General features: G+C 42.8%; 2 protein-coding genes across 2 annotated transcripts; one reads left to right on the top strand and one right to left on the bottom strand.

Annotated features, from left to right (window-relative positions):
* Window positions 1-290: 290 nt before the first annotated feature.
* Window positions 291-2,441, top strand: b3gat1b (beta-1,3-glucuronyltransferase 1 (glucuronosyltransferase P) b; the record flags this gene model as incomplete). Its single annotated transcript, XM_084450522.1, has 4 exons — window positions 291-402; window positions 1,262-1,773; window positions 1,891-2,187; window positions 2,355-2,441. 4 exons carry the CDS (start codon window positions 291-293, stop codon window positions 2,439-2,441), a joined length of 1,008 nt encoding a protein of 335 aa, XP_084306648.1.
* A 2,954-nt stretch (window positions 2,442-5,395) lies between these two features.
* On the bottom strand, window positions 5,396-11,507 carry LOC311319070 (beta-galactosidase-1-like protein 2; the record flags this gene model as incomplete). The annotated part of the gene is made up of 19 exons (XM_084450521.1): window positions 5,396-5,482; window positions 6,055-6,171; window positions 6,462-6,573; window positions 6,668-6,755; window positions 6,855-6,933; window positions 7,055-7,126; window positions 7,219-7,365; window positions 7,520-7,626; window positions 7,735-7,815; window positions 8,138-8,275; window positions 8,503-8,587; window positions 8,717-8,781; window positions 8,919-9,000; window positions 9,143-9,235; window positions 9,329-9,437; window positions 9,957-10,052; window positions 10,575-10,643; window positions 10,741-10,926; window positions 11,416-11,507. 19 exons carry the CDS (start codon window positions 11,505-11,507, stop codon window positions 5,396-5,398), a joined length of 1,905 nt encoding a protein of 634 aa, XP_084306647.1.
* Window positions 11,508-12,815: the final 1,308 nt, after the last annotated feature.

Genomic DNA, 12,815 nt, shown 5'->3' with positions numbered 1-12,815 from the left:
TACATTATGTACAGTAGCTAGTTTCAAACAGGTAAATCAAAAGAGCACCGTAAAGGGAAGGAGGAACTGTGTGTATCATCAGTACAAGCATTCTTTCATTATGTGGACAAAAGCAAAGGTCTTTTGGTCTACTGTAGCATCTACACCGTAGCAGTGTGTGGCACCCTCAGGGTGAAGGTTGATTGATGGTGCGTTCAAGAACATGCTTTGTATGTATTGAATTGTTGCTTAACCCTTTGTACTGTGCTATATGCTGCAGGTAATGACGTGGCTCAGGTCTGACCCCGGAGATGCCGAAGAGACGGGACATCCTAGCCATTGTGTTGATCGTGTTGCCTTGGACGCTACTCATAACTGTCTGGCATCAGAGTACCATTGCCCCCCTGCTAGCTGCTCGAAAGGGTAAAGGTCATTCCCTCTCTTACTTTCTGTAACTCAAAAAAAAGGTGCTTCATGAACCATTTAGATCAGTTGTCCCGGTATGGGAACCCTTTAGAAATCCTTTTTGTTCCTGGTAGAAATATTCCCTCAAGCAAAGGTTCCAACTAGAACAATTTCACCAATAAAAGGTTCTACCAGGGATCAACAGATGTTCTAAAGGGTTTTTCAGAGTTCCACCACAGGGACAACTGAAACTGAAGAATCATTTATATGTATGTATAAATATATGACAGACCTGGATCAAATACAAAGATCAAATACTTTTCACATAGTGCATTTAGGGTTAGTCAGTAACTGACTTTCACAGTAGTTATAAGCTCCGTTGATCAGTTCACTGTTAAGCTGACAGTCATTGCTGTGTATGTAGTGGAGTAGACTTTTTATTTGCTTCCTTTCTCTTTGAGTACAAATTTCATAATGTCTTACAAAAAATTCCAGCATGATAATGTGAGAATGTTTGTCTTCACAAATAATGTGTGGAACATCCAATGAGTGTCTGAGAGGAAATGCCCCTTAGTCAGGCAGTGGCCTGAGAACACCATTAACTGAAGCACAGTCAGTTAAAAGTTACTATAATTATACTATAATTGGATTATAATTGGATGCTCACTTTTAAATGATTTGTTTTTTTGTTTTTTGTTTTTTTTTGGGTCAGCTAACAATGAATTTAACATGTTCATCATTAAGACATGCATTGTAAACAAAACAGGGCTATGGAAAGTGTGTGGAAGCTCTCCTCTATAGAAACTGCATTTTACCAAGTTAGTATTACTGTAGCAATAGTTTTGTGTCAAGAACATCACATTCCTTTTTGCCTTAGATGACAGACATGAGAGTCGGAGAGACTCCAGGAATACCTTTGGCCTCACGGAATCCTGCTCCATGGAGAACAGGGACATCGTGGAGGTGGTCCGCACAGAATACGTCTACAGCCGCCCCCCACCCTGGTTTGACGTGCTGCCAACCATCCACATTATCACCCCCACCTACAGCCGGCCGGTCCAGAAGGCAGAGCTGACGCGGCTGGCCAACACCTTCCTCCACATCCCCAACCTGCACTGGATCCTGGTGGAGGACTCTCAGAGGAGGACCCCCCTGGTCACCCGGCTGCTCCGAGACACAGGGCTCAACTACACCCACCTCAATGTGGAGACACCCAGGAACTATAAGCTAAAGGGGGACACACGGGATCCACGGATCCCCCGGGGTACCATGCAGAGGAATCTGGCACTGCGCTGGCTCCGAGAAACTTTCAGTGTGAACAACAGCCAATCTGGCATCGTCTACTTTGCAGACGATGATAACACCTACAGCCTGGAGCTGTTTGAAGAGGTGAGTGGCACAAAGTAGATATTGTATAGCTGTACACTGCCATAATAACATGGTCATCACCACAAACTATTCCACTGTCTAGTGGCTCAACGTCTTTCTTGGCTGTATCTTTCCTAGATGCGTTCGACCAGGAAGGTGTCGGTGTGGCCTGTGGCCTTTGTAGGAGGGCTGCGGTACGAATCCCCTAAGGTCAATACGCTGGGCAAGGTATACGGCTGGAAGACTGTATTTGACCCTCACCGGCCCTTCGCCATTGACATGGCTGGTTTTGCGGTCAACCTGAAGCTCATTCTCTATAAGCCTCAGGCCTACTTCAAGCTGCGTGGAGTTAAGGGGGGCTATCAGGAGAGCAGCTTACTGAGGGAGCTGGTTACTCTTAACGACCTGGAGCCCAAGGCTGCTAATTGCACTAAGGTGAGAAGGAGAGAGGGATTTGGATATTTGTGTCAGAAGCATTGAATATTCTCAGGGACTGTCACAATCGCTCTTGATCAGTAATCAACTTGTTTAAAAACAGTAGCATTACTAGTGACATGTATTCCAGCCGTACACCCCTCTTGTTTGCCCTTTGCTATGAGCAGGTACTAGTATGGCACACAAGAACAGAAAAGCCTGTTCTGGTGAACGAAGGCAAGAAAGGTTTCACTGACTCCGACGTGGAGATATGATACTTCCTCTGACACAGGTAATGAAAAAGATATGGAGATCAACTGCTCCCACTGAGGGATTATGGTGGAAGGCCATCCTACCTTTCTGAGCCTCCTGGGACATTGCAAACCTAATAATATGCTGTAGATATACGCCTATCCTGCTGAGTATTGCACGATTCAAAGATCAAACTTTGACTGATGTGCTGTAGCAAATAGCTATTTTTCAAGTAACATACAAGACGTTGCATATAAAATGTATTTGCTGAACCACTAAACACACTGTTGTGTTGTTACAGGCGACTCCTCAGGCTGGGATTCCAAATGGACATAAAAGTTGAAGACATGATCAATCAGTCAGTAGTGTATTTACTGTACAATAGGCGCATACCTGGATTCCATGAAGACAGGCTGGAGAGGGTAGCATACTTGTAGCACAAAGCCATATGGGCATAGAACATCAAAGCACAAACTCAAAGAAACAACGATATTCAGCTGAGTGCTTTGATGCATTAATGAAGGCTGCCAAGAGTTGCTGGCCAGGGAGCAAAGACAAAGCATGTCAGGCACTGCAGACTACAAGATGGGTCGACACTGTGTCCAATAAGAAGCATCTTCAAACCAGCCAAAACAAGCCAACCGTCCAATCAGTGTTCTCGAACCTTGCATTGGACCAATCAGTGCCCCAGTGGTGGCTCCTGTCTGCGGGCGATTTGACTCCTTTTGTCAAGGACTGGCCTGTTGTCTGGGTGTAGAGCAGGGCAGCAAAAAGGGGCCCTTGTCTGATGTGAGTCAGCAATGACTGACAGACGAGTCAGGGAGGACATGAACCCGTTACTGTAAAACACTGAGCTATTCAGAAAGCACCCTCAAACCCATTACTCATTATGACCAATCTCACATAAACACACGCAGACACACAAATATACACTTCACACTTACACACAATGAAAATGAGTTGACCTAACACATATACTGTAATCCAAGCTTCAGTTTATCCTATGTAAATGTTTGTTCATTTGCACACATTTCCTGATCATGTAACACTACTGATTTATTTCAGCACTTTCATCAAGATCAGGTTCTACTGTATTTATGTTGGTTGTTAAACTTAGTGTGATTTATGTATCACGCTATTCCATTTTCCCAAATTTGACACTGCTGAATTTATTTACTTATAAATTATTAACATATAGTGTTGGTAAATTAAATATTATTTCACAATGCTTACGACATTGTGTACATCATGTGTAATAACATGATACATGTCAATCAAGTTCCTGTGTTGATGTCCCCATACATTGACATTTTCTTTCCAGCAAGGATCCCCCAAAGGGCAATTATACTATTCAAAGGTGACTGAAGGTTCTCAGGAATCTGCCAGTGATACACTATATGGACAAAAGTATTGGGACACTTACACACTATACATTACACCTATAGGAACAAATTTCACACACTCAGGTGTGTGACAATCAGTGGGACTTTAACTTTAACTTCATGACATCCCATTCTAAATGTATAGGCATTTATATGGAGATGGTCCCCCCTTTGCAGCGATAACAGCTTCCACTTTTCTGGGAAGGTTTTCTAGAAGATTTTGGAGTGTGTCTGTGGGAATTTTTGCCCATTCATCCAGAAGAGCATTTGTGAGGTCAGACACTGATGTAGGACTAAAGAGCCTAACGCGCAATCCGTTCTAGTTCATCCCAAAGGTGTTTGATGGGGTTGAGGTCAGGGTTCTGTGCGGGCAGCGGGCCAGTCAAGCACACCAACCACGCCTTTATGGACCTTGCTTTGTGAACTCGGGCATGCTGGAACAAAAAAGGGCGTTCCCCAAACTGTTGGAAGCATAGAATTGTCCATAATGTCTTGTTAAGCTAAAGCCTTAACATTTCAGTTCACTGGAACTAAATCCCAGAAAAACAACCTCAGACCATTATCCCTCCTCCACCAAACTTAACAGTTGGCACAATGCAGTCAGGCAGGTAACGTTCTCCTGGCATTCGCCAAACCCAGACTCGTCCATCAGACTGCCAGATGGAGAAGTGTGATTTGTCACTCCACACTCAACTCCATCCAATGCTTGGCATTGCGCTTGTTGATTTAAGGCCCTCTTGTCCAACATCAGTGTCTGACCTCACAAATGCTCTTCTGGATGAATGGGCAAAAATTCCCACAGACACACTCCAAAATATTGTAGAACGTCTTTCCAAAAGAGTGGAAGCTGTTATAGCTGCAAAGGGGGGACGAACTCCATATTAATGCCTATGTATTTAGAATGGGATGTCATAAAAGCTCCTGTAGGTGTAATGTGTAGGTGTCAAAATACTTTTGTCCATTTAGTGTATAAAGAGCCACTGTAAGTATGTAAATATATACAGTAGTAATAAAAATGGTTCTCCATATGCCATTGTCTGATGTGACCATGATGGCTTATTTTCCTTTGTTAATGATCATAGCATTGTTTTCTATTTGTAGACGGATGATCCTAGCCCTCACACAGTCCTGGTCCCTGGTCCCAGCACACACACAGATAGCTACAGAGAGCACAATGACTCATTTTCACCAGCCGTCTATAGGATATTCTTTGAGACTGTGATAAATACAAAAAAGGAAACCATTTTCATAACAACCACCAGTCAATCAAAATGGTATATCCATATCCACCAGAGTGCTCACATTTAATAACAACTAACACAACTAACACATAGAGAAATGTAAATAAAGGAAATAAATAAAAAACCAAGAGAGCAAGATGATGATCCCAGTTCAAGATATAAGCATTTTGATTTTGAAGGCTGCTTCAATGAATTCAGTTAGAATGCAATTTTCTTTCAACAAAGAGATAATTATATCAATAGGAAATGAAAAGACACAAATAGAATGTCCGGCCCTTTAAGTCACAGTATAAAGGAAATTACAAGTATAATCCATATTCAACATTTTCCCTCAAAGACAGATGGTAGTAGCAGTCACTGGATGTCCACAGCCATACCCAGATCAGGAGTATCCTCAAACTGAATCTTGTAGTCGGCCTCCTGCTCCTCAAACACAATGACCTTAGAGATGAGCCACAGAGGTGAACACAGGAAGTAGAGACATTAAAGGAGAATGCTCATTTTTGACAACCTGGACCTTATTTACGGCATATTATAAGACGTTTGACTCACCGAGATAACTTTGGTGTAATTTCGAGTCCTGTAGAAGAAATTTAAAATCCAGCGTGAGCCAAGTATATCCATGTAATGGCGGCGGACGGGGCACTGAGAATGCAGCTTCGAAAAAATCTATTTTCTGCCGCGAAACAGTTGTTTTCATCAATCTGTCTTTATGAATCGCTAGTTGTGCTTACATAGAGCGAGGGCTTGTTGTGGTTTTTCACATGCCTCTGTAATATGATCTTTAGAAACGTCTTTAGAAACGAAATAGCTTCCCCACTTGCTCCAGCACGCATGCGCACAGCGTGCTGGAGCAACCGAATTACACCAAAGTTATCTCGGTGAGTGAAACGTCTTATAATATGCCGTAAAAAAGGTCCAGGTTGTCAAAAACGAGCATTCTCCTTTAAGACAGGGAAAGCAAAATCTGTATAGTTTAGAGAGGAGTGTGCATGACGACGTAGTGGACATACCTGGTTAACGCCACTGTTGAGAAGGGGCCCTGGGAGGTAGAGACCTTCTTGGGGGCCGATGGACCAGTACCGACCTAGGTTCTGTCCATTAATAAATACCACACCTTTTCCCCAGCCCTGTAGACATAGATAGATACAGTAGATGAGCCCTGTAGACATGGATGGACGAACGGACGGAAGGACAGACAGGCGGACGGACGGACAGAGATAGATAGATAGATAGATAGATAGATAGATAGATAGATAGATAGATAGATAGATAGATAGATAGATAGATAGATAGATAGATAGATACTGTATGTACTTTAATAATCCCCATGGGAGGAAATTCAGGTGTTTCAGCAGTGGGAAATGACTGCATAGGTTGGAATACAGAGTAAACATAGTAGCATGTGCAGTTCGCTCACAGGCAGTTTCACAAAAGTGTCGCTGGGATAGCCATACACAAACAGCCTGCCCATGAAGAATCCTGGGAAACTAGGAATGTGGGGAAGGGATTTCCATGGCGCCAGGTAGAGGCTGAAATAGAGCATTCAAATACAATATACACTAAGGCAAAAATACATTATGCAGTGCTTTGAGAAACAAAGGCAATTCAATAAAGTATACAAACCTATCAATGAAATTTGTTTTCATATCCAAACTGTATATTGTAAAATCTCGTAATGGTGTGTTGTTCAATAAAATCTCTCCTACTAGACCTAAAAAAAAAGAAAAAAGAAAAAAAAAAAAGCATTATCATTGGAATGAGCACATTTATCATCAGCTCCAGAAATAGTGTGAATAGAATTGGTTGGTACCTTTGCGCTGGTTATCAAGAGTTCTCCCATGGTGCACTCGTCCACAGTTCTCCACCAATAGGCTTAATGTCCGTTTTCCCTGCAGGTGGAGTGTGACTTTACTATTGGGCTATGTTTGGTTATAGTTCTAGATCATTCTTTATTGATATAACATGGAATGTTGCATTAAAACATGGCTTCCAAGGTCCATCTTGCCATACCTTACCATCGGGAACCGCTAGCTCCAGAGTCCGGTGCTTAAAGATGCCAATGAAGTTTCTATCCACAAACACCTAGACACAAATATCTCATAATGTCAGTTACATGCCAAGCAAAGGGGATTCCATCACTTCTCAGTTATCAGGTGAGATTTCTTGAGACTCACCAGTGCTCTGTCCTGCACATTGTCTCCAGACCTGAGTAGACCTCCACTTGTGATAATTGTGTCATAAAGGGTATAACCATAGGACTGACCATTCCCATCATTCACCGGGAGATTCTCCATGTTCACAGGTGTAGGTGAATTAAAAGCCTGGACAGCAAGAGAGGAAAGGGGACACACTGATCCTAACTGTTCTCCTGATGAATAATATGCTGATGCATGCTATGTGCAAACACACAAACTTGCACGCACACGCACACACACACACACACACACACACACACACACACACACACACATGTACCTTTTCAGTGAAGCTCAGAGCATCCCACAAGGATAGGTGTTGGTACATGATGGCTGGCTCATAGGCCTCCCTCCAGTGCAGGGCCGGCATATCAGGAAGCTTCTCACCTCCCACAAAGGCCAAGGGAGTCATCAGTCTAAAGGTCAAATGCCATCTCCCAAATACTGCTCATATTACTAACCAGTGGTCCCCATTTACCTCTGTGATGAACTTACTGTGGTAACGACTGAACAAATCCCGGAGGAGGTGGTACTTTGGAGTGTACTCCCCAGCCTCAGAGAGGGGAGCATCATAATCTGAACGATAGCAACCATTAGAGGGAGGTAAATTAACCCACACTGCCACCTACTGGTGACTTAAAGTAATTGAACTTTTCAGGAAAGGAGATAAGAAAATAGCTACTGTATAACAATATACTTATTTACAAGGAAGGCTCAATCACTGGCTCTATAGCTTGCCAGGACAAATAACTCATGTCAAGTTCAGATAGTATTCTGCATGTAAACGTATGGAACAATTATATCAAGCGAGTCTGCAGCGCACTTCAAAACACACTGCCAATGGGTATGTCTAAAAAAAACAACTCGTATGTGAATAAAGAGAGAGAAACAGACCAACCGTAACTTGTGACTAAGGCCTTGTAAGAGGGATTGGCCAGTGCTCCACTCATGAAGCCAAAGCTAGTCCCTCCATGAAACATGTAGAGGTTGATGGACATGCCTCGCCTCAGAATCTCTCTCACCACAGACACCATATCTGCCAAACAGAGAGGTAAGCTCAGGCTAGCTAATCTGATATTCTTGATAAACATAGTTTAGACTTATAAAGGAAACAGGGGACAGGCAAAGGCACAACTATGAGAAGAATCTGAAACTTAAAATAAAAGTTGTTCAACAACAAGTCACAATTGCCTAAAAGGGAGAAAGAACAATATCAGATGGGAAATATTGGTTGGTTGAAGTGATGTAAGGATGTTGTGTTACCCTCAGGGGCGAGGACGTGATGGAGATCTCCCCACACATCAAACCAGCCAGTCCAGTACTCCATCACCATCACCGGGCTGTTGGGCTGTTACCAATGAAAACATAAACAAGCAACAATATATTCTCTCTCTCTCTCTCTCTTTCAGGAACCATTTTAATTGTTGGCATAACCAACAGGTGTTGAGAGAAATTAGATGCATGGTATTGTGCGTACCTGAATAGAATTCAGATACTTTATATCTCCCTGATTCAATTTCTGAAGATGAACTGCTCTGAGGACTGGAGAATTAGGACACCATGAGTGAATTGTGAAATTGCTGTGGAACTTTGATCATGTAATATTTGACAAAAAACATTACACGTCACATCATCATTTCTGAGTACATGTACAATATATGCAATAATAAATAGCATACCTCCATTCATGCCCCCTGCCTTCAGCCCCTTGTGGTTGTCTGATGTGAGCAAGAGCTCACTGATTCCTCTGGATTGAATCGCCTTTGCAGGAATGCAGTGACAACAAAGACTCATATGATAAAGACCTTACCAACACATCATTACAGTACATCAGGTATAACAGCATTATCTGTGGTCATTAATATGTGTGAATGTGAATTTGTTTTTCTAATCAGCATATTACCTCCTTGATGAAAGGCATGTAACTGTCGTCCATTGCGAAGGATCCATATGCACTCTCCAACTGTACTGCAATGATTGGACCTCCTTTCTTGAACTGGAAAAAAGGAAATGATTTACAAGGATAGTGGTACACAACTAGGCAAATGACTGCTAAGGAGTTAGTTCCATTTGGTTACTGAACAGTTACCTGTTGTGGAACCACTTTTGGAATAAGCTTGTCAAAAAATGTGTTGACTGCGTCAGTGAATCCTGGGTAAGTAGTCCTCAGCCTCATATTCCTATCACGAAGCAGCCAACTAACACAGGAGAGAGGCACAAGCATGCTGTACTGTATGTGTTTTTAATGTATCTTATCCACAACACAGTACTTATCACACTGAGGAGATGACAGTTGTTGTTGTTGTGTATTTAAAATCCCCACCCCACCCCCAACTCTCTCTCTCCCTGGAGCATCTAATTGGTTTATCCTGCTTCACATGGCCACATATTTTTTTTTATTTTTTTTTAAATGGTACATTGTGCAGCTAGATCAAGTGACCTCTGTGTGAACAGATTTACACTCTCCAACATCCTTATTGCATTTACTCAGGAATGCTGCTTGGAAAAGATACTCATTCTGAAGCCTACAGAGTTTGTAATAGATTCTATCTATGAGGAGAATCTATACTATGAGGTGTGTGTGATAAAAATGTGGACATGAAGCTGTTCTAAATTGGAGGGTCATTCCTCTAAGTTGAGGGAGAATAGTTACCATTGCGCTCAACCAGTATCTCTTAAAATGGTGCATATAACGTTTGGACAGGCAGTAGAATTACCTTGGTAGCCCTCCTAGGTCCAACTCAGAGCAAATGTAAGGCCCTGGGCGTAGAATCACCCACAGTCCTAGCTCAGCTGCCAGGTTTATGTAGGCTCTGGTAAACCAAAACAAGGTGGAGAGCGCACACGGTATTATACCATCAACTACTTCACCCCAAGAAAAGATCATCCAACCCATTTTTACAATCTACATTGTGTACACATCATATTTCTCACTGTTTGAGGCCTGTGACCTCTGCTTGGCAACAACAAACCCCTGAGGGTAATCACGGTAACTGATGTTGTGGAAATGCTAGCGTCGTCAGGTGAGGTGCATCTGATTCCAACTCCCCAAAGCTTCAGAGCCAAGGCAATGATTATTCCTGATACCAAACATCAGAGGGGGATGTCCTACTGAGCTTCAAACCAGGTTTTAATGTCAAGGGAAAGAGGAGAGAGCAGTGTGTTTGCATTTGTAATGTTACTCCTACTCTAAAGAAGGATAAAGCAACAGAAAGCTGCAGACGTTAGATAGGTGCATCTCGGGCGTTTTTGTTTTTGAGGTTGCAGGTTTAACGGGTTTGTTTTTGATTAAATGAAACTGATTTAATGTAACAGAAGTAGAAGGGTTCTCTTACTCTAAATCCAACTGCATTTGGAACTGGAAAACCCCTCTCTCTGGCTCGTGTAAACTCCATGGGACATGTCTAAGAGAGGACAGGACACTGCATCAACATTCAGCAAGCAGCCACAATCATAACATGTAACAGAGAAGTGAGGGTTCATACATGTAAGCCTACTTACGTGGTGAGGGTGTTGATGCCACAGGCCTTCATCTTCATCATGCGGTCCCTCCAGTAGGCCCTGGGGACCCGGAAATAGTGGATAGAGCCCCCCAGAATGCGGAAAGGTTCCCCTTCCAGAGTGAACTGAGATGAGTTGGCACTCAAACCCACCCTCCGGCTCATCCTCCTGCCCCCAGAAGACAGACTGGACAAGAATGGGTCACATCACAGTGATTTAGGTCAAAGTCATTCAAGTGAAACAACTCTTGGGTTTTAGGTTTTAGGTTAGGTTTAGGTTAGGTTTAGGTTTTAGGTTTTGCACTTGTGGAGACCATAAGAAATCTAGAATTCCTGAAAGTGCATGGTCCATTATAAGGGGAATACCCATGGCTATATCACAACACAGGACAGTGACCCTCATTCCATTTCACTGTCATACCTTATGGTACATACAACCACAGTTCTCATAAAAGCTCAAGAGAAAAGTCTGGCTTATGATAATTCAAATGGAAATTGTTTTATCTTTTTGATCAGTAGATTTGAGCAATATGACCAACTTGGACTTTAACTTCATCTGAAAAAATTTATCTAAACCAGTAAAGTATAGGCTACATTTCTCATTTTCAATATCGTTACATAAACCAGCTACACACGAAAGTTATATTAATCACGTTGTTAGCCTATGGTGACTTACCCGAGGTATCGGTACACGAGAAAGCCAACGACGCTCAAACAGAGAAGTGCATAATGTCTTTTATGAGCATTCCTTATTCTTAGAACAACCATCGATCTTTTAAAATTTGATAGGCTACTAGAGGAAATCGAACACTTTTAATGACATGAGAGCAATAAGGCACTTCTACCGTAGACTGGGAGTTTATTCCGCAAAATGAAAAGGCCAGGAGGATAATAGGCCAGACGCACGACGATCGAACTCCAGAGTAGGCAGTAAAGATGAGAGAAGGGATCGCGATCTCCCCATCCAGTGAGCGTGGGCAGGGCTTATGTGAAGATTTGCATAATAGGTCTACTGAAAATAAATTCAGACCACAAATTAGTATTTATTTTGTAAATATGTATTTGTGTTCATGAAATGTTCAGGCTACGGTCCTAGATAGGGGCCTATGCATTTTATTTCAAACACATCATTACTCTGCTAATGCAAGATCACATAGGCTAGGCCTATATACAAGTGAAACTTTCAATTTACAAATTCAATATAACAGGACATTAGTTTTGTGAATTTTGAAGCCCTTATAGTTGCTTCTAATGTCAATGTTGTTGTTACTATGGCTCGCCCGTCTAACCCTAACCCTAACCCTGCCTCCACAGCCGCAACTCTCTACCTCAATGCGCTCTCGGCGCGCTGTGCGTTATCCTGGGGGCTGACTCATCCTGGGGGCTGCCTCATCCTGGGGGCTGCCTCATCCTGGGGGCTGACTCATCCTGGGGGCTGACTCATCCTGGGGGCTGACTCATCCTGGGGGCTGACTCATCCTGGGGGCTGACTCATCCTGGGGGCTGACTCATCCTGGGGGCTGCCTTGAGTCCTCGCCACGGCGCTCGAACTCGCCCGAGTTTCCGCCTGACACTACCGGGACTGGGGCGCGTTCCCGCATGTTTTATTAAAGGTGCTCAGTTCGATTTTTTTCGGCCACTAGATGGGGCAGTGGTGCAGCGTATCAGATATAAAGAAATGGGCGTTTTCACTCCATGCCGTTCAGGGGGTGAGGCTCAGCACCGGGCGGCTTCGCTCATAATAAAATGAAATTCTGCATTTGCTCCACAGGCACTACACCGTTGGCTATTTTCTGTACAGATAGTTATGACTCCCCTGGACCTATTTATTGCATATATTGGAAAAAAAAAAAGTTTTTTTTTTACAAAAAGTGCAGTAAATCGAACAGAGCACCTTTAAATTCAGAAGTAGACTCATTTCTTGATACAATGTAGGCGATCTGTAGGCGATCTGTCAATTCCGAGGGTGAACTCAATTGAATGCAATTCATTCTGCTGCAGAAATCCATTCTAGATTATAATAAAGGAGATATTTCTCTAATCTATCACATAGCCTCTCTTAGACATGAATTGCCT

The sequence above is a fragment of the Borostomias antarcticus genome, assembly GCF_949987555.1.
Source record: "Borostomias antarcticus genome assembly, chromosome: 15".
Lineage (NCBI taxonomy): Eukaryota > Metazoa > Chordata > Actinopteri > Stomiiformes > Stomiidae > Borostomias > Borostomias antarcticus.
This window is presented reverse-complemented; position numbering and strand designations above follow the sequence as displayed.